Source organism: Amblyraja radiata, chromosome 17 (assembly GCF_010909765.2).
Source record: "Amblyraja radiata isolate CabotCenter1 chromosome 17, sAmbRad1.1.pri, whole genome shotgun sequence".
NCBI classification, from domain to species: domain Eukaryota; kingdom Metazoa; phylum Chordata; class Chondrichthyes; order Rajiformes; family Rajidae; genus Amblyraja; species Amblyraja radiata.
In genome coordinates, this window is record NC_045972.1 from 32,929,771 (window position 1) to 32,950,678 (window position 20,908).

Below are 20,908 nucleotides of genomic sequence, written 5' to 3' on the forward strand. Positions count from 1 at the left end.
AACATCTTCAGCATCCCACAACTTTGTATTCCAATTCTAACTGTGAAAACACTCTAGAAACAATCTGGCATAAAAACCTAATCTTTGACAAATCGTCAAAGTTTCTTCCAAATTCTCCCAACTCCTAACAGATGTACCTTGGTAACATTTAATATTTTGGATGGGCTTACATGCCAGCTTGCCCTCTTAGCGACACTCTAGCATCAATTCTTTAATTTGGCTGTTCATGGATTTAAAGACAGTTTCTCTTTTTCTGACATGCATAACAATTTTTTTGTTAATGAGAGAAGAGTGTTACGTGACTTTTCTCAGGGCCTCAAGAGTTATTCATAAATTTAAACATCTCTACATTTTAAGCCATATACTCCCTTCCCATTTCTTCAATTTCAGTTGAAGTTTTTGTGACAAATTAATTTACTTCTAGTAATTACAATTGAATGAGAACTTTCCGACATTTCCTCTCAAAGCACCAAAATCTTTACCCACTCATCCATTCAATTGTAAATTCAGCACAAGCAATGATCATGTCTTTGACCTAACATTAATTCTTAGCTCCTGAACATTATCAAAAAAACAAAGTTTAACAGCTCCTAAGGTAGAGGTAGGTGTGGATTTGGGAGAGGACAATGGAATTGTGAGAATTTTGGTGGAGGGGGAGGGGAGTTGGAGAGAAAATGGGTTCAACGGCAGTTGGCAATGGTAAAACACATTGGAAGATTAGCAAGGCTACCGCATAAGCAGATTCATGCACCCCACAGCCACAGACCAACTAAATTCTAGCAGTGTAAAAATAGGCCTCAATCCTATAAATACCTCTTGTGCAAGTGGTGTGGGTTCATATCCAACAGCCACACTTGCACAAGTGAATGTTATGGATGATTGCAATATGTTAGACTGGCAAAATAAAACCCAATGGTGGAGAGGCCTGCTTCTTCACTACTGATGACAAAAGGGCTCTGCAAATGTTAAACAAGAGTAGCACATCTCCAGGAAGAAAGATAGTACACGATCATGCTGAGCAATTAGATCTTGATCAAATGCCTTCACGTGTCACTCAAATGTTGTGTCATGTGAACCAGCTATCATGATTTTAAAGCAAATAAGTGTACTTACAGTTATTGACGTCAGGAGCTTTTTAGGTGTTAAAGCCTGTACAGTAGTAAAGAAACATTAGATTTCATTTTGACTTTTTTTTTGCAAACACATCAAAGTGACCTGCATTAATTATTGCAGCAGGAACATTTCATTCAAACACTCAAATCTAGATAGCTCCACTATACATCTGAATCAAAGATCCTTAAGTACAGATATATTTTCAATTTATAACTCACAGCACTCAGCCTTACAACAGGATTATCATGTTGAACATGAGCTTGGAGCTATTGACTAGCACTTTACAAACTTCTTGGAATTGCACTGCACTTACGGTGTATCTCAGTTTTAAGATTAAAATGGGAATATAGATCCTGATAAAATGTAAGACTTGTAATCAACATTAGGTTTGTGGGGAGATCAACACTGATGGAATGCTTTGCAGCTTGTGCTGGAATAATACCAAGTTTTCATTTTATGAATCAAGCATTACAGCATTATTTATTTGCAGACTAAAATTAGAGCTGCAAGAAATTTTAGAGCCATCAATGGAAAGATTTCATTGCAGTAAATCACAAGATTTGAGTTTTGCCAGTGATTGTGTCGAGGCTTCATTGAGCCCAAAACCAATGAACATAGGTCATATTTTTAGAACAAATTAATCAAGTTGAAGATCTATAAAGTGAGTGGCTTATAGCATGTACATTTAGAATTAGCAAATGACATTCATGCTCCTTGACAGGCTCCACAGCCCAATTTGTCCATGGCGACCAAGATGGCCCATCTGGTCTAATTCCATGTGCCAGCTTCTGGCCCATATCTACACCTTTCCTATCCATTCAAAATGTATTTTTGAATGTTATTGTAACTGCTTCAACTATATCCTCTTGCATTTGTTCCATATACCCACCACCCATTGCTTCCTGCCATAAAGCCGTTTCTGTATTCAGTTAGCTAGCTCTCTCTGGATCCAATTAGACCTAATCTTCAAGACTAATATACCATAAGGAACCTGAAGTTTTGCTTAAATCAATATGGACTAAGTCTATTGCCTTACCATGGTCAACCTTCTTGGTTATTTTATTTTTTTTTTTTTAAAACCTCAAAACTCATGACGTGACCTCTCATGTACTAAACCATGCTGACTAACCCAAATCAAACTCCATCCATCCAAATGTATGTATACCATACCCCAGAGAATCCTCTCTAGTAACTTGCCCAACACAGAAGTTAGGTATACTGGTCTATAGTTCTGAGTTCTTTTCCATCTTTGCAGCCCTTAGGTAGAGGCACAACATTAGCCATTTTTGTCTTCTGGCACCTCAATGAAAATTTTTATATCTCAGCCATTTATGCATTGAAGTCTCATCTCTTGCAGCTCCACACATAAATGATCATTTTGGTTACTGAGGGGCCTCTATTCACTCCCTAGTTCTCTCTTCAATCCCCTATGCTCCTCTATTGATGCACTTCATCCCAGCTATACACTCCTGAGCCATATCATTTTCCTAGACCAGAGCCTCACTTTCATAGAAACATATAAAAATAGGTGCAGGAGTAGGCCATTCAGCCCTTCGAGCCTGCACCACCATTCAATATGATCATCCAACTCGGTATCCTGTACCGGCCTTCTCTCCATATCCCCTGGTCCCTTTAGCCACAAGGGCCACATCTAACTCCCTCTTAAATTTAGCCAATCTGTGGCAGAGAATTCCAGAGATTCACCACTCTCCGTGTGAAAAATGTTTTTCTCAAATCGGTCCTAAAAGATTTCCCCCTTATCCTTAAACTGTGACCCCTTGTTCTGGACTTCGCCAACATCGGGAAATATCTTCCTGCATCTAGCCTGTCCAACCCCATAAGAATTTTGTAAGCTTCTATAAGATTCCCCCCTCAATCTTCTAAATTCTGGCGCGTACAAGCCGAGTCTATCCAGTTTTTCTTCATATGAAAGTCCTGACATCCCAGGAATCAGTCTGGTTCATCATCCAGGTTTCCTTCAATCAAACAGGAACATGCATCCCATTTTCAGAACATCCCTTTGCCTGCAAACAACCTAGTCCAATCAACTTTTCTAAGTTCCTGAAAATATAATCAAAATTAGCCTTGCTCCAGTTTAGAACTGTGGACTAACTGTGGCCTGTCCTTATCGATAACTATTTTGAAAGCTAATAAAACTGGTCACTGGTACCAATTGGCTCACATACTGACACTTCAGTCATTTGTCCTGTGCAATTCCCTAAGAGTATGTCAAGCTTTGTCCTCTCCCCTGTAGAATCCACTACAGATTGCCTGAGGAAACTTACCTGGACACTAAGCCCTTGGCACCACAGTAGTCCAAGTCGATATCAGGAATGTTAAACTCCAAAAAATAAAATCAGTACACTTAAGACCGTTTAACTGCATCAATTTCAACATATTTTACAATTTGCTTGCTGGTGGGTAACATAAGAAAAGCAATAACTTTGTAACTCGTATGCAGAAGTGAAAATCACAAGCAGGTTTTTCAATTTATTAAACCTCAGCATGTTCCTTCAAATATCAAATTATAATAAATTGCCTATCAAGAGAATAGAGACTCCGAGGTACCATTATGTAACAAGTAAGATAAACTTCATTAAATTAACATAAGTTCAGAATCTTGGGAAATTGTGGGTGGGGCCACGAGTTGCTTCAAAGCTGTAGTATCCAGATCAGCCCCAGGCAAGGAGCATTCCATAATGTGCAAAGGAGTTATTCGTTTGCAACATGCAACAAATCAACTTTAAATTGGCTGAAAGTTGCACAATATATTTCAGCAGTAAAGGATGCTTACTGTGAAAATTAACTCCAGATAGATTGGTTTTTCCTTTAAAATTATATGATTAAAGTGAAAGACTACAGAAAAATCAGTTAATAATTTCAAGCATGACCGAGGAGTGGACAATGGTTCAATTATAAGATGCATCTTTTGGGCTCATAAGCAACCACCTCTAACACCAATCGTGAAAGAGAATCAAGGACACAATATGACAAACCAAATGAAAGTTTACAGATTAGATGACTTGCTTTGAAACATCACCTTGGATCTTGACAATCTTCGCTTCTCAGCAGTGGTTACATTTAAAGACTGAGCCTACAGGGGACAAAAAAGTAAATCAATTTGCTACATAATAAATTGGGAGTTTTAAAACACCATCAATTAGCTTAATAATTGAATGCACTATGCTTACCAAGCTGTACACCTCCACATCAATTTCAAACTTGTAATGAATATCACTCCTGGAAGATCATTAAGATAGATCACATTTTAAAAAGACAATATATCAATAATTTAGCTTAGTGTGTCAATGCCTACAGTTAGGAGGCAAATTGGTCAGATATAATCAGAGAAATCATTCACGGTGTCATGCAATGAATTTTCGAATTAAGAAAATATTTTCTTTTGTCCCAAAATCGAACTTTAAAGAAATTGTACAAATGGTAAAATGAATGAGAATCTGGATTTAATCCCCAAACCAATATGTTAATCTTAAATCTTTTTATGGGAATAGCATTAAAACCAAGGAAAGGGTACAACAAAATTTATGGCACAAAAAACTGTTGAATTTTGAATATGTGGCTTTGAATTTTTCCTCTACAAGTTTGTGGGGAGATTTATGATAGTAGGCAGCTAACTGAAACTTCCCATTTAAACAATGCAAGGTTTATTCTTGGAGGGCTCTTCATGTATCACTCCGCCATTCATTGTGATCATGGCTGATCGGTCCCCTATCAATAACCCGTGCCTGCCTTCTCCCCATATCCCTTGACTCCACTAGCCCCTAGAGCTCTATCTAACTTTCTCTTAAATCCATCCAGTGACTTGGCCTCCATTGCCCTCTGTGGCAGGGAATTCCACAAATTCACAACTCTCTAAGTTAAAGTTTTTTCTCACCTCAGTCTTAAATGACCTGCTCTTTATTCTAAGACTGTGGACCCTGGTTCTGGACTCGCCCCACATTGGGAACATTTTTCCTGCATTTATCTTGTCCAGTCCTTTTATAATTTTTATATGTTTCTATAAGGTCTCCCCTCATCCTTCTAAACTCCAGTGAATACAAGCCTAGTATTTTCAATCTTTCCTCATATGACAGTCCCACCATCCCAGGGATCAATCTCGTGAACCTATGCTGCACTGCCTCAATCACAAGGATGTCCTTCCTCAAATTAGGAGACCAAAACTGTACACAATACTCCAGATGTGGTCTCACCAGAGCCATATACAACTGCAGAAGAACCTCTTAACTCCTATACTGAAATCCTCTTGTTATGAAGGCCAACATTCCATTAGTTTTCTTCACTGCCTGCTGTACCTGTAAGCCAACTTTCAGTGACCGGTGTACAAGGACGCCCAGGTCTCGCTGCACCTCCCCCTTACCTAACCTAAGATGTACCACAAGTGTTTAAGTCAGTGGTAATCCAACTCTCTCTTAAGCATATTTTTATTTTTTTTTGCAGACAACCTTAGAGATGGGAACTCACAGTGTAATGATGGTTGGGAAAATAATGGTATCACTCTGGTGAGCATCCTTTGCTGTTGCTAGTGGAGTTGCTATAATATTGTGTGGACCATATTTGATCATCAGCAAGAAATAATGCGTGGGCTTTCCTGAAGAAGAGAAGCAGAAATGTAAAATACGTATAAATATAGGTGGTTTCATTACACAAGATTTTTCAAACATAGGTATTTTTGAAGTTAAATCATTGCCATTCAAGCATCCTTTGATCTACCCTCAAAATGCACTTTCAACACAAATTATCAGACCAATCTTTGAAATTGTGTTGTTCATAATTCCTGGGTCAAAAAAATCTAGAATTCAACCAACATCACTGTGCCTTCACCAGAAGCACTGCAAAACTCGGGCAAACATCTAGTTGAAGAATATTCCAGATGCCTGAGTGTTTGTATGAAGAAGTTATGTTGATGTGGTACATGCCTGTCACATTCACCAGTTGTAATTTAGTTACAACTAGGTGTCACTAGGAGCAGAATATACAGCAAGCATCTTTATTGCCCTCCAACCTGCATAGCACATCTTTATTACATCCTCAGACCTTGTAATTAATTGACAAATATAAGGGAGGCAATTTGCTGGCTCATTGAGCATGTATCCACCAAAGAATGAATATACAATATAAATATTTAGGAGGCATTTACTCAGACAGTGCATTAAGGGTCAGGGTCCATATATAGGCAGGTGTGTTGTTTAGATTAGCAACATGGTTTTGCACAGATATCATAGGCCTATTCCTATGCTGTACTGTTCTACACTCTGACTCAGTGCAAATTGCGATTTAGCACAGAAAAATATTTCAGAGGGTTCAGTTTGTGGAATTTGTTTTAAACACCTGGAGGTTGGAAATACTGAAAAGATGCAGTTGGTTTTCGGAGTAAAAACATTGTTCAAGAAATGTACCTACTTTACAGTATTAAACAAGTAAAGCAGGCTAAGTAAGCTGGTTTAAAGGTTTCATGGTATTTATCATTAACTAAGCAACAATAACTTTTGATATAAAACAATATTATCAACAATCAAAATGAAACAAATTATGACTTTTTTCCATCTGATTCTCTGTGCACTTTATACCTCCCTTACCTTCTTTACATAATGCTTGAGACACAAATTCAGCTTTCAGAGGCAGGTGAAGATTAGAGATGCAGACATCGCCATAGCAGGGCTCAAGCCCATTTGTCAACTGGGCTGCTTCACCTCGGGATCCCGCATAACCTTCTCCTTTCAGCCTACTCAGCTCAGTTAGTAATGCAACACGTTTCTCAGCTTTAAAGTGAAACAATACATTTGAGATAATTAATTTCTAGTAAAGTTTCTGCCAAAATAGCATTCAACAAATTTAATATCTAATCAGAATAGTGCATCATATAAATGCCACAGACTGTTGGCATTCACACTATACATTCAACACAGTAAAAAGGTTAACAAAGGTTAACATAAAAAGACTTAACATTTGATAAATTTATGTTACTGAGCAAAAACAGTCTAAGAATACTGTATCATAAACTGAAATAATTCTATGACAATGGAGGCATAAACTGCCAATTTGGAGTGAATAAGGACTCAAGTAACAGTGTTGAATGAAGTTAGTGATATGAAGACACAGTTCACAGTGGGATAGGAAAAAAGACAGGTTTAGGGATCATGATTATGAAGGAAATGCATATTAAAAAAAGGTTCTGATTTCCTCCAATGCTATTTCATCTTGGAAGAGATAAAGTTAATTAATTAAAAAACATTACAGATTTTCGGTGACTCCAGGAGAGAAGACGGTGCAAGGGAGGAGAGGGCGGGGGAGGCGGTAATCTGAAGATCTGAAGCCACAGCTCCCCCTCTACCCTCCAGTTCCCATCACCGCCGCCTCCTCCTTCCCTGGAGCCGCCGACATACTCCACCTTGGAAGCGACAGCAGGTGAGAGGGAAGGGAGCCCAATGGTGCCCGACGGGGCACATTGTAACACAAAATGCTGGAGTAATTCAGCTGACTGAATTAGTCTGAGGGAGGGTCCCAATGTCACCTATCCATGTTCTCCCAAGATCCTGACCCACTGAATTACTCCAGCATGTTGTGTCCTCTCAGTGGGAGAGGATGGGCTCGGAGACAGTGGGAGCCGGAGATGAGTCGGTAGGTCATTAGTGTTTGTTTATATTTTCTATTTAAGTTTCTGGTACCCCATGGTGCATTAGACCCGGAAGGGGTGTCATTAACGGACCAGAAGTGTATTGCCGTTTCATTATTACATTACCTTTGTTAGTCCAGAATATCTGATAATCTAGGAAAAGTCTCTGGAACAGAGGGTGCTGGTGGAAAAAAAGTGTTCAATCTGTACTGCACTGCCAAGAATTATTGAGCAATTTCCCTGAAGATTTAAGCTGCCCAATTTCAGCTACAAAAGGAAACTCTCCAGTGTTACCCATTATGTAGGAAAAATCTCTCCTCTACTATTGTTTACTTGCACAGCATTGATTAATTCCAGCTACGCATAGCATCGGTCTGTGTTTCTGGCTCAGTGTTACTCACAAGCAATAAGAAGGTGACGCTCTGCTTCTGCTTCTTCCCATGAGCCTTTGCCGTGTTCTTTGTCTGTACAACAATTTAGTGCCTGGCTCGCCTGATGCATGATGTTGTGCAGTCTCTTAATTTCATCGTTAAGTATCTGTAAGGAAGGGGAAAAGAGTGATCTTATCAGTTGACCTTACAAATAAAGTATCCCATTTATAACTTGGTCTTTCACATTAATTGGCCATTGAGCTTTCAGAAAATTTCTGGTGATTAACATTACCATTTTCCCTCAGGGATAAAGTAATTAATGGAATTTGAATTGCCTCTAGTGTGGATTGACCTTACGATTCAAGACATTTAAATTTCCTTTTCTATTCCTCAATCTAATCCCGGTCATCACCAACTAACATGGATGTATTCACTTCAATTCCCAATCCATAAATCTAATTTGTTAAAGAGGCGAATCTCCAAAATTACAAAAACATAAGCAGCATGAAAGATCATTAGTAGTATTTTTAAAGTGCAGTAGCAATTAACTATGTGGCTGATTTAGGATTCAATTTTAAAATTCAGTAAATATTTGATCCTTTTATTCACCAAGGTCCCAGATGCTGCTTTGCTGTTGCACTTTGAGCAAGATTGTGGAAAAATACCTGGAGATAATAACTTCCTGTACCTTTATTTTCTCTTTCGTAGTGACTTGCTTTGTTTCAAAAACAGAACCTTCTGCTCCTCCTTGGGTATTTGTCTTGCTGATTTCCTTGTTTTTCCTTTCTTGCTGTCGAGCACTGCGACGTTGAGTTCTGTACAAATCAATACTGAAGATAAAAAAGAAACACTTCAGTGCTATACTAATGCAATGAAGACACAATGCATTATCTCCATAAAAAAGTGAAATACTGTATATCAATGCTGTGTGTTTTAATGGAAAAAGGACAAGGTCCTTAAAGAGGTGATTTTAAAATACCATTGAAAACATGGGATCAACAGAGATTTGACCAAAATATTTCAAGTAGAAATCATTGATGCCCTTGTTTTCTCCATACTTAACCATTATAATACTTTATCCCATTTTGCCCTTACATAAATTTGCTACTCATTCGGCAAAATCTCAACTCACTCAAAATTCCATCCTTGCTGACACCAATTTTTAATAATCTCAGTCTCCTTTCAAATTGCTCACTGCATTTTAAATAGGGTAAGAGGGTCCTTGCACCGAGGAAGTTTACCAGAACTAAGTCAATAGGTTCGGTTGGAGAAGTTAGCATTATTCACTTTGGTGCAAACGAACTTGGTGCTGGTGACCTGGATCTATTATATTATGAGAGGTCTGGAAGATTACAACAGGTTTAGATATGGGCAATATTTAAAAGGCAGGGGGTGATGATTAAGTAAATGCAACAAGATGTAAAAATCTAGAATTCAATTCCAACAAGAGGTGAAAAGGAAATTGCCACACATGTGCAGAAAATACAAACGTGCTCTTTCAGGACACATCAGGATTGTTCTACAAAGGCAGCATGGGACTAAATAGGCCCACTGGCCTCTAGTGTCATCCGATTATGACCGACATTTACAAGATTAATGCACCACAATTCTGGCCCAAGACCAGCTCGAAATTATTCCGCTATGGAGAACCAAATTGTCATATGCAAAGGCATTAAGCTCTGAAATGCTTCCAAATTTCAATGCATTCTCTACTTCCCTCCATTTTAAAATGCTCTCTGAAGCTGTTGCTGTGTTAAAATTTTATGAACTGGTAGTGTTGCTTTTTAATTAGTCTTGCTAGTATTTTGCCAAAGGCACAATCTAAATACATGCTGTGCCACTCTTCACCGTAGAGAAAAAGATACCAAACACTGCAGTGTAATTAAAAATGAATCAATAACTGGTCCAATAAAGGGAAGCACACGCAAGGTGAATTAAAAAACAAATCCCAGAGTATGAGGTTGAGAAATCTGCAGACACTTAAAACAATATTCCAAAAGCCCTTGAATCAGAAAGTTTCTCTTTAGACCTTGATGGTCACCTCCAAATAACTCAATTGTGTTATGAATTAACCTCAATTATACTAATAATTTGACCCAACACAGCCATATGTACAAGTTTATTTGCAATAATAATCACATTCAAAGTTAAAGATATACAGTATTTACACACCAAAAAGTGGGCAAAACACTGCCTGATCTTTTTCAAAGCAGGTTTGAGAGCATTCAATTTTGAATTAAAATGAGAAAAACTGGAGCAGCTTCTAAATGTTTAGTCCAAGAACAAACAAGACCCAAAGTGATTTGGAGTGGGTGCATGTTGTCAGGCACAAAACCCCAAAGTAGATAACCATGTAGCAACTTTTAATCAAGTAGAGACAAAAATGAAAAGAGAGGCCTTTCAACAATACTAACAACAGGTCAAGTGGCACCTCTGGAAGACATGGATTGGCGATGTATCCGATTGGAACCCAGGGGAGACAGATGTTTACATCCACCTCCAACCTCATCTACTGCATTCCAATGTGACCTCCTGTACCCCACTGAATTCTCTAATTTTAGATAACTAACTCACAACCCCCCCCCCCCCCGCCCGCTATCTCTTCCTCATGTCCCATGGACTTTCACCCATTTTTCCCCTCTCCTTTCACACCCTCAAGCCTCACAATTCACACCTCTTCCATCTTTATCTTGCTCCTTTTCATCTGACCTTTGTCAAACCACCTGCCTATCAAAAACCTCTCAACTGTATCAACCACTCGTCAGGCTTTGTCCTGGCCCACCTCTCCTCCAGTTTTCTCCTGCCCCATCACAATCAGCCTGAAAAAGGGTTCCAACCCGAACCATCACCTGTCTATGTTCTCCAGATGCCGCCTGACCTGCTGAGTTACAAAATAGACACCAGAGTGCTGGAGTAAGCCAGCATCTGCAGTTCCTCGTTTCTCCATGTTCATACCATTGGGCTGCAAGCTACCTCAGTGGAATACGAGGTGATGTTCCCCTTACGATTTTAAAGGGGCTGGTGTACTGTGTGATCGACTTTGGAAGGAATGCAATGTCGAGTCACCAGAATGCTTCAACATTTGAAGCACAATATTAGGAGAGTGATCATAAATTAAGCTTCTAATCATATATCAGAAGATGTAGAGCTAATTAATATTTGCAAGAATTGATATGCTCGAGGGAAGGCATTTTAGACTAAATTCAGAATAAAATTACATACAAAACGAGAAAGGAAGAATGTAAGCATGCAGGTGCAGCAGGCAGTGAAGAAAGCTAATAGCTTGTTGGCCTTCAATGCGAGAGGATGAGTTTAGGAGCAAGGAGCCCCTACTGTGGTTGTACAGGGCCCTGGTGAGACTGTAGAATCCACTAAATCTCACGACCGAAAGTAAAGCACAAGCAACACCAAGCTTTGCCAAACACCTTGTGCCTCGTTTATTCCAAAGCACCCTTTTAACAAAAAATCTCTTCAGAACTCCTCATGTGCAGCTAAGGCCAATTCGTGCCTTTTAACCTGCGGAGTTCTTAACCCGCTCTTGTCTCTCCACCTCATCTCCGGCTCTGGCCCCTCTAGCGGTAACAAACTGTACGATAAACCATGTGGGCATGAAGTCGACACAGGTCCCCACTTAGCCACCGAGTCACACAAGGTTTGTCCTGGCTTTGTCCTGCCCCGTACCGGTCTGGCGCATTGATTTTACAGCCTGATCTCGTTTGGTACTGCAGTGTGGGAGGTCTTTGACAGGAAGTGTTCGTGTCCTGTGACTTCACCCGCTCGATGAGTGAGGTTGTCGGTTGGTTTTGACACCTTTAAACATATTACCAAAAGAACATTTGCAGCAGTTATGTCCTTTGGCAGGAAGTGTGTCCTTTGGCCATTTCTTGTCAGTTAGTCTAATGTTTAACCCGTCAGATGGGTATAGTCGGGTTTAACAGCTAGTATCATAAAAGGCCTTTAGAAATTTCCTTGCAACCTGTATATTTTGTTATGCATAAATTACGTGGGAAGCAAGAGTGTTTCTGTACCAATAGCAATGATGACCCATGCTTTGGCCTTGTCATGGTAATTTTCGGTCCCTCACAGAAAACATGCTTGCATCAATCTGTAGTGTGCATGGTTAAGCATATATATGACCATGGTCCAGGATTTATTGACACAGGTTGATCATACGCTGAATAATACAACCACATTTTTGTTTGGAAGTGGAAAGAACTAATAGAAATTGCATTAATTGCAATGTTTAAAAAGAGTTGAGATACTGTATTATAATTTTGCTGCATGTCATTGTGGTATATATCATGTCTTGATTGGTGAATATGTTTAGTTTGTGACTTTATTTGAAGCAGAAATATGTGAATGCTTCATTGAGCATAATTCCGACTGGTAACTACACACTTCGTCCGAGCACATTATCGCACGCATCATGCAAACCGGCTTAAATGACCACCTAAACTGTCATTTGGCAACTTAAAAAGCTGCCAAAGTTGCCCGGCTGGCAACAGGGAAAAAAAGTTAAGTGACAGCCCTGCACATTGGGCCTCTTATGCATAGTTGTGTCGGCAAGAGTCCTTTTAGCAACTTTGAAGGCTTGCACTGCATCCTCGGGTAAACCCAACGGTTTCTTTGAAGACAATTTGTCCGATCCTTTGATTAAGTTGGTCAAGGGTAATAGGGAACCTGCGGCGTTCGGTAGAAATTTCTCAACCCCAAAAATCATCGTAATTGTTTTAACGAATTTGGCACTGGGTAATTTCGGATTTCCTGCACCTTTGATTCGCTGGGCAGGATGCCATTCTCCGTCATGCGATGCCCGAGGATAAGTGAGTTCGCGAGCGCCAAACACGCATTAGTTCGTGTTAATGATAATGCTGGGTTGGAGGCTGGTAAGGTGAGAGATAGTCAATGCCAGACGGCAGATGCAGTTCACGCATGCGCGAGTGCAGCAATCACTCAAGCGACGATTTCATAAATCCACCAGCAAAGAAAAGTGTGAAAGAAAGTCCGCTCCGATAATAGGGTTTGCGACTGTTAAAATCCAGCGAAACGTTTTCTGCAGACCGAAGTCAAGCATGACTGATTTCTGACCGAATGTCTGTATGCTAGAATTGTTCGCGGCAGTGAGAACACATCTGGGGTTAGGGTGTAAACGCTCTTAGGAACTGGGAGGACGACTGATAATTCGGCGCCGGAGTCAATAAGATATTGCATACCCGAAAGGCAGTCAAAGAGAAAAAGGTGAGGGGATAGTTTGGCCATGGGCAGCAGTCGCCTCTACCGGGCCTCGTCGTTTCCCGGGTTGGTCTTCAAGAAGAGCGGGTTTTTGCAAGCCAAAAGTTCTATTGCCAGTCACAAATTTTAAGGGATACTAGACCAAGTGGGCCCCATCCCCAACGGGGGAGAGGGCGGCAGTCGGCGCTTCCCGGAGCCAATGAATGGACTCTATTTTTGGGTCGGTGTCGGCGCTCCCTGGAGCCAATCAATCATGCTCACATTGGAGGGGGCAACTATATTATCGCCACACAGAATATTGGAACAGTCTGGGAGGGACTGATTGGCTCCTCATCTAATTGCAGATAAATATTGAAGACCAAGCTGGCTCATTGAAAGAGGGCTTACTGAACACAAAGTTTGTCAGTTGCAAAATGAAGATTAATGCCCTTATGTTGCACAATAATCAAAGTAGCATGTATAGCTAAAGGTGGTTTGGAACAGGTTCAATTCTGCAATAAAAAGTGTATACTGAGATACATCTGTGGGAAATAAGGGAAAGATCCATTGTATTACCTGTAGAATGGTGTACCATCCACTGCTGGTGAAAGATTTCCAGTTTGATTTTGATTCTGCCCAGTATTCTCCATCTTGAAAGAGGAATAGATGGAGGGACTGGATTCCGTTAGACTGTTGTTCAATGATGTCAGTACCGTGGCCTACCCAAATACAGAAGAAAAAACTTAAGATGGGTGACATAAACTAATCCAAACCCAATTCTTTACAACCCAGTGATATGAAAAGAATAGCACCTCATATTTCGCTTGGGCAGCTTACACCCCAGCAGTATATTGATTTCTCTACTAACCCCTGCATTCCCTCTCTCTGCCCCCTCCCCCATCTTAGTCATCCTATCAGTTCCACTGTTCGCATCCATATATCCCTTAAGGGCATGTCCCACTGCGGCAACCTAATTGGCGAGTTTAGAAGAGTTTGAAAAAGTGTCATGTTGAAGACCTCCTTCAACTAGCTTCAGGAAAATTGGACACCGAATAGTGGAGAGTGACGACGACCTCCTTCGATCTCCCTTTGACTATGTTGAAGACTATCTATGACTACCTTCGACTACCGTCGATTACCTACAAATAACATGCTGACCTACTTCGACTAAACCTACGAGTAAAAACAAAATCGATTTTTCCATGGCGACCTTTTTTCAGCATGTTGAAAAATACGCCGCGACCTAGCTGAGACCTCGAGTACGCAGGGACTACTCTCGAGCATGAAGGAGAGTTACAAAGACCTCCTAGGACCTCATGTCGACCATGCTGCGAGTACGAGTCAAGGGCAAACTCTTCTACGCTCACCAATTAGGTCGCCGCAGTGGGACAGGACCTTAAGTTATCACCTCTTCCACATTCAACAATGGACCATTGTAGGCTTCATCTTTCATTGGCCATCTGTGCCGGCTCAGATTTGTTCTGAACATTTTCATACCTCTAGTTTCCCTCTACCTTGACTCTCAGTTTGAGGGGTTTCGCCCCAAAACGTCACCCATTCCTTTTCTCCTGAGAGCTACCTGACCTGCATAGTTACTCCAGCAATATGTCTATCTTCTATGCAAATGCAAACCCCAGGCTCTTTCAAAATACAATAATAATAATAATAATAATAATAATAAAAATAAATTTTATTTATGGGCGCCTTTCAAAAGTCTCAAGGACACCTTACAAAAATTTAGCAGGTAGAGGAAAAACATGTAAGGGGAATGAAATAAATAGTAGAGACATGACTAGTACACAAAGTAAAGACAGAATTCAATACAAAACACAATACGAGGCAATTAATGCACAGATGAAAAGGGAGGGGGACGTGGGGCTAAGGATAGGCAGAGGTGAAGAGATGGGTCTTGAGGCGGGACTGGAAGATGGTGAGGGACACGGAATTGCGGATCAGTTGGGGGAGGGAGTTCCAGAGCCTGGGAGCTGCCCTGGAGAAGGCTCTGTCCCCAAAACTGCGGAGGTTGGACTTGTGCATGGAGAGGAGACCGGCTGATGTGGATCTGAGGGACCGTGAGGGTTGGTAGGGGGAGAGGAGGTCAGTGAGATATGGGGGGGGCAGATGGTGGAGGGCTTTGTAGGTGAGGGTCAGGATTTTGTAGGTGATCCGGTGGGAGATGGGAAGCCAGTGAAGTTGTTTGAGGACTGGAGTTATGTGATGCCAGGATTTGGTGTGGGTGATGAGTCGGGCGGCTGCGTTCTGGACCAGTTGGAGTCGGTTGATGTAGGTGGAGCTGAAGCCAAGGAGAAGTGAGTTGCAATAGTCCAGTCGGGAGGAGATGAAGGCATGGATGAGTCTTTCAGCAGCGGGCGGTGTGAGAGAGGGTCTGAGTTTGGCGATGTTGCGGAGATGAAAGAAGGAGGTTTTAATGACATGGCGGATGTGAGGCTCAAGGGAGAGAGTGGAATCAAAGATCACGCCAAGGTTGCGGGCCTGGGGAGATGGGGAGACAGTGGTGCCGTCGATGGTGAGAGTGGGGTTATTGATATTGTTGAGTGTGGCTTTGGAGCCTATGAGGAGGAATTCTGTCTTATCGCTGTTGAGTTTGAGGAAATTATGTTGCATCCAGGTTTTTATAGCTGACAAACAGGAGTTGATATGGGAGAGGGGGGGGATTTGGTGCCAAGGTAGATCTGGGTGTCATCAGCGTAACAGTGGAAGTCCAGGTTGAAGTGGCGGAGTATCTGACCAAGGGGGAGGATGTAGATGATGAAGAGGAGGGGGCCGAGTACGGAGCCTTGGGGAACGCCTTGAGTGACTGTGGCTGTAGCAGAGGTGTGGTTGTGGAGAGAGATGAAGTGGGATCTGTTGGAAAGGTAGGAACGAGCCAGCTGAGTGCAGAGCCTTCAATGCCGAGGTCTTTGAGTCTAGTGAGCAGGATGTTATGGTTCACTGTATCGAAGGCTGCGCTCAGGTCGAGGAGGATGAGGATGTTGAGGGAACCAGTGTCAGCAGAGGTGAGGAGGTCGTTGAGGACTTTGAGGAGAGCAGTTTCTGTGCTATGGAGGGGGCGAAAGCCAGATTGGAGGGGTTCAAATAGGTTATAACCAAGGAGGTGGGAATGAAGTTGCGACGCAACTATACGTTCCAGGGTTTTTGAAAGAAAAGGGGAGGTTTGAGATTGGGCGGTAGTTAATGAGAGGAGGGATCAAGACCAGGTTTCTTTAAGATTGGTGTAACAGCAGCAGTTTTGAAAGCGGAGGGGACAATGAGGAGTTGAAGAGATTAGTGAGGTAGGGGCAGAGAACGGGGAGGCAGGACTTCAACAGGGGAGTGGGGAGAGGGTCAAGGGAGCTGGTAGTGGGTTTGGAAGAGCTGATGAGTTTGGAGATTTCAATAGGGGTGACCAGGTCAAACTGGGAGAGGAAGCAGTGTGGAGGAGGGGTAAGGAGGTTAGTGATGATGAAAGGAGGGGCCTTGGTAGGTGGTGGAGTAGATGCTGGGGAGTCGGGTACAGGGGATAAAGATTGATAGATGGTGCTGATTTTATCAGCAAAAAAGTGGAGGAATGAGTTGCAGAGATCCGGAGTAGAGGTAGGGAGTGTTGGCTCGAGGCTTGAGGAGGTTGCCCACTGTGGAGAAGAGGGTTCTGTGGTTTAGGCAGGGATCGGTGAATATGGAGGAGAGGTAGGCAGATTTTGCAGCAATGAGGGCATCTTTGTAGTCAGTGAGGTGGAGTTTGTAAGCTTCAAGGTAGACTGTGAGAGATGATTTATTTGTGAGTCGTTCAAGTCGGCGACCAGTCTGTTTCAGTTTACGAAGTGCAGGTGTGTACCAGGGTGAAGATGTTACAATGATCAATGTAAATTCACAAAATGTAGATTACTGACAAAATCTATTGATTTTATACACATTTATCATCTTGTCTACCAGCTCAAAACAATGTTAAAATTTACAAGCTGATCACTAAGCAAACCTTAAACACAGTAAAAATTAATTTTGCCTACTCCCACTTGAAAAGGGTATCGCTTGATCTTGGCAACCAATCACGGGTGCACATCGTCTACCATTATGCTTTGCTTTAAAAACAAAATCTATTTCCCATTTTCCACAATTGAAGAATGCCAAAAACTGATACATTTTGGCTATATCTCAGATCTTACGCCAAATTCAATATTGGACAAATTAGACAAACAAGATGAATGTTTTGTATCAAATGCATCTATTTGATTTTAATAATCCACCAATAGAGGTTCAATTTGCTGTGGCAGCATCTAAAATTGAAATTGCCATGTTATACAAAGCAACCAACCATAGAAAACAGGAATTGTTTAAATCAGAAGGCATCAACCAAGCTTCTCTCACATTGTTGTATCAAAATTGAGGACAGTTCAGAGAGAAAAAAAACGTATGTTTCTACCACAACACATAAACTAATATTAGACACCAAATGGATATTTCAAGTGTATTAAGCAGATATAGTGGCAGAGGTGAGAGTTGGAATAGAGGTCATTACTGCAAAGAGGGACTAAATGAGCTACTACTACTAATTCTCAAGTCTCGACTGTGAATATATCAAGACAGATTCGAATAGAGAAGGATGGCATAAAAAAAAAATTTGTCAGATCAAAAGCTTAACAGACAGGTGCAACTGTGAACCCTCCCTGAAATGCATCAAAAACTAACAAGCTTCGGTTTACAGATTGGATATGCAGTGCCTTTCAAGTTGCCCTGATGAGAATGAACAATTAGAATAGTCCAAAGGTTATTGGTTTTGAAAACCAAAGCAATTTTATTTGCACTAGCCAGAGCTGCCCAGGTCCAGTGTGGCAAATACAAGGCTTTAAACTTCAGCCAAATCTGGAACAGTTATAATCTTCTTTAGATTTTCTTCTGAATGATTTGTAATAGGAAATGTTCAGAATGATAGTATGGCAAAACAGGCCGAGAGTTAAAACTACCACAAATTCTGGAAACTTGGAGCAGGCATCCAGCAGTATATGGTCTGAATTTACACTGTAGTTTAATTTAAATAACTATAAAAATATATTAATGACCATAGTAGTTCTCACAGCCCCTCAAGCTATCTCCATAATTTGGTAAGATCATAACTAGACATGCAATTTTCTTTTTGAAAAAGTGCTTCACTATAGTTCAATCCTCTGTAATTCAGAACCACTTGAATGGACTGATTATTTACAATTATATGTTAACTAAAATATCTCATCCGTCACAATGTAATTGAGACAGTTACTGCTTAGTCCTCTGCAGATTAGCGGACAGCCTGCAGTTTTTCCAATATTTAAAAAAAATCATGAACTCGGGAGTGCAAAAAGCAGAAAATAAGTTATTTTTGTAGATATCTAGGCAAGTTAGACCATTTCACAATCCATACTTTTAATTAAAAAGCGGTCAAACTAAAAACATATAGTACGACACGTGAAGGTCTTAGAGTACTTACCAAAGGAGCCATGGCATCTAATTTGATTGATTTGGCAAGTGGAGACACCACAGCTATTCTGGGAAGAGTCAGCTCATCTTTTTTTTCTTTTACCTCATTTTCAGATTTTGCCTCATCACTTTGCTCCTCAGTTTCAGGTTTATCCAACTCTACCACCATGTGGTCTTCAGCCTCAGGTTCATGTTCTATTTCTTCCTTTACATCATCCATGTCAAGCACGTCTTTAAACAGCTCATCAATTATTTCAGAGTTATTTAGCTCTTCCTGAGAGGACGATTCCAATTCTGAGAGAGAAATAAAGCCTCTACTTGGATGCATGGCAAAGCAAATGTATTGGTACAAAATATGTCTCTTTTAGATTACTGCAAAATTCCATTCACAGAAAGGGTTAAAACAAGGCTGAACAATTTTAGCATCTTTCAGCAATCTTTTACAAATCTGCAGGTCAGCAAAGTCTATATGATGCGGCAAAGCTAATTAGTCAAGCGATGCATACATGCAAAGATTCTGGGGATAAGATATGCATATTTGGATAGATGGGGGCTGATTAGTCAGCATGGGTTTCTACTTGGGAGATCGTAGATTAATAATTTGATAACAAGTTTTTTTAAATTAGTAACAAGAAGATTGACAAGGACAAGGTCATAGATGTCACCTTTATGGACTTCAACAAGACCTATTAGGCTGCTATAGGTTAGATCACATGGAATCCGGCGAGAGCTGCAAACTAGATACAAAATGGGCTGAAGGGAAGGAAGCAGAGGATGCTGGTGGAAGGTTGTTTGTCGGATAGAGGCCTGTGACAAGTAGTGCGCCTCAAGTTTGCAGATGTCATTAAAATAGGTGAAATCGTAGACAATGAAGATAGCCATAAAAAATTACAGCAGAATTTTGATCAGTTGGGCAAGTGGGCCGAGGGATAGCTCTGAGTTTAATGCATATAAATGAGGTGTTGCATTTTTGGAAGTAATCCCAGGGTAGTTAAACTACCTTCACAGTGAATGGTAGGGCCCTGGAAAGTGTTGCAGAACAGAGGAATCTAGGAGTACGGGTAAATGGTCTTGACCCGAAACGTCACCCATTCCTTCTCTCCAGAGATTCTGCCTGTCCTGCTGAGTTACTCCAGCATTGTGTCTACCTTCGATTTAAACCAGCATTTGCAGTTCTTTCCTACACAGTACAGGTAAATGGTTCCTTGAAAGTGGTGTCACAGGTAGATGGGTGGTAAAGGTGGTTTTTGGTATGTTGGCCTTCATTAGTCAGAATACTGAGCATAGATATTAGGATATATAATATTAAAGTTGTACAAGACATTCGTGAGACCGCATTTGGAGTATTGTGTTCAGTTTGGTCACCCTACTTTAGAAAGGATGTCATTAAGTTGGATATTGCCAGGAGTCAAGCTACAGGGATGGGTTGCGCAGGCTAGGACTTTATTCCTTGGAGTGCAGGAGACTGAGGGGTGATCTTATTGAAGTGTATAAAATCATGAAGGGAATAGATAGGGTGAAAGCCGAGTCCTTTACCCAGAGTAGAGGAATAATGAACCAGAGGACACAGGTTTAAGGTGAGAGGAAAGATTTACATTGAACCCGAGGGACAGCTTTTACACTCAAAGGGAGATGGGTAAATGGAAAAGCGACCAGATAAGGTACTGTAATTGAGGCAGGTGCTATAACATCATTGAAAGGACACTTGGACATATGGATAGGAAACATTTAGAGTGATATGGACCAAATGCTAACAAATTGGACTAGCTTGGATGGAGCATCTTGGTCGTCAAGGACGAGTTGTTCCAACGGGCATGTTTCAATGCTGTATGACTATATCCCATTTATAAAAGAGCATCAAAAAGAGGAATATTTCTACTTGTAGAGGCATCTTCATTCCTCAAACTGCAACTATATACAGAAATAAATTGCATCTGATAATTTCAAGTGGCCACAACAATGTTCTCATACCAATCTCAGAGATGCACTTTTCATCACTGTCAGTTTCTATATATTCTGACGATGGAATAGTTTGTGGCTCTAATGCAAAGGTGACCTTCTTTAGGGGAGTAGACCAATCCATGGGTTCTTTTCCCTTGCCGTCACCTAGTTTGGGATGAACACATTT

At 40.9% G+C, this 20,908-nt stretch overlaps 1 protein-coding gene across 7 annotated transcripts in view; it reads right to left on the reverse strand.

Moving 5' to 3' along the window:
* Positions 1-20,908, reverse strand: part of LOC116982691 (anillin-like) — a 53,453-nt gene that overhangs the window by 10,678 nt on the left and 21,867 nt on the right. For 6 of the 7 annotated variants that reach the window (XM_033036056.1, XM_033036052.1, XM_033036054.1 and 3 more), the window contains exons 9-18: positions 20,752-20,886; positions 18,791-19,074; positions 13,906-14,048; positions 8,807-8,948; positions 8,149-8,284; positions 6,711-6,893; positions 5,596-5,722; positions 4,305-4,353; positions 4,154-4,207; positions 1,114-1,149 (exon numbers count right to left, since the gene is read on the reverse strand). In XM_033036056.1, the coding sequence (XP_032891947.1) occupies positions 1,114-1,149; positions 4,154-4,207; positions 4,305-4,353; positions 5,596-5,722; positions 6,711-6,893; positions 8,149-8,284; positions 8,807-8,948; positions 13,906-14,048; positions 18,791-19,074; positions 20,752-20,886 (1,289 nt within the window). The remainder of the gene's footprint in view (positions 1-1,113; positions 1,150-4,153; positions 4,208-4,304; positions 4,354-5,595; positions 5,723-6,710; positions 6,894-8,148; positions 8,285-8,806; positions 8,949-13,905; positions 14,049-18,790; positions 19,075-20,751; positions 20,887-20,908) is intronic. The other variant, XM_033036058.1, reaches the window with a different exon arrangement.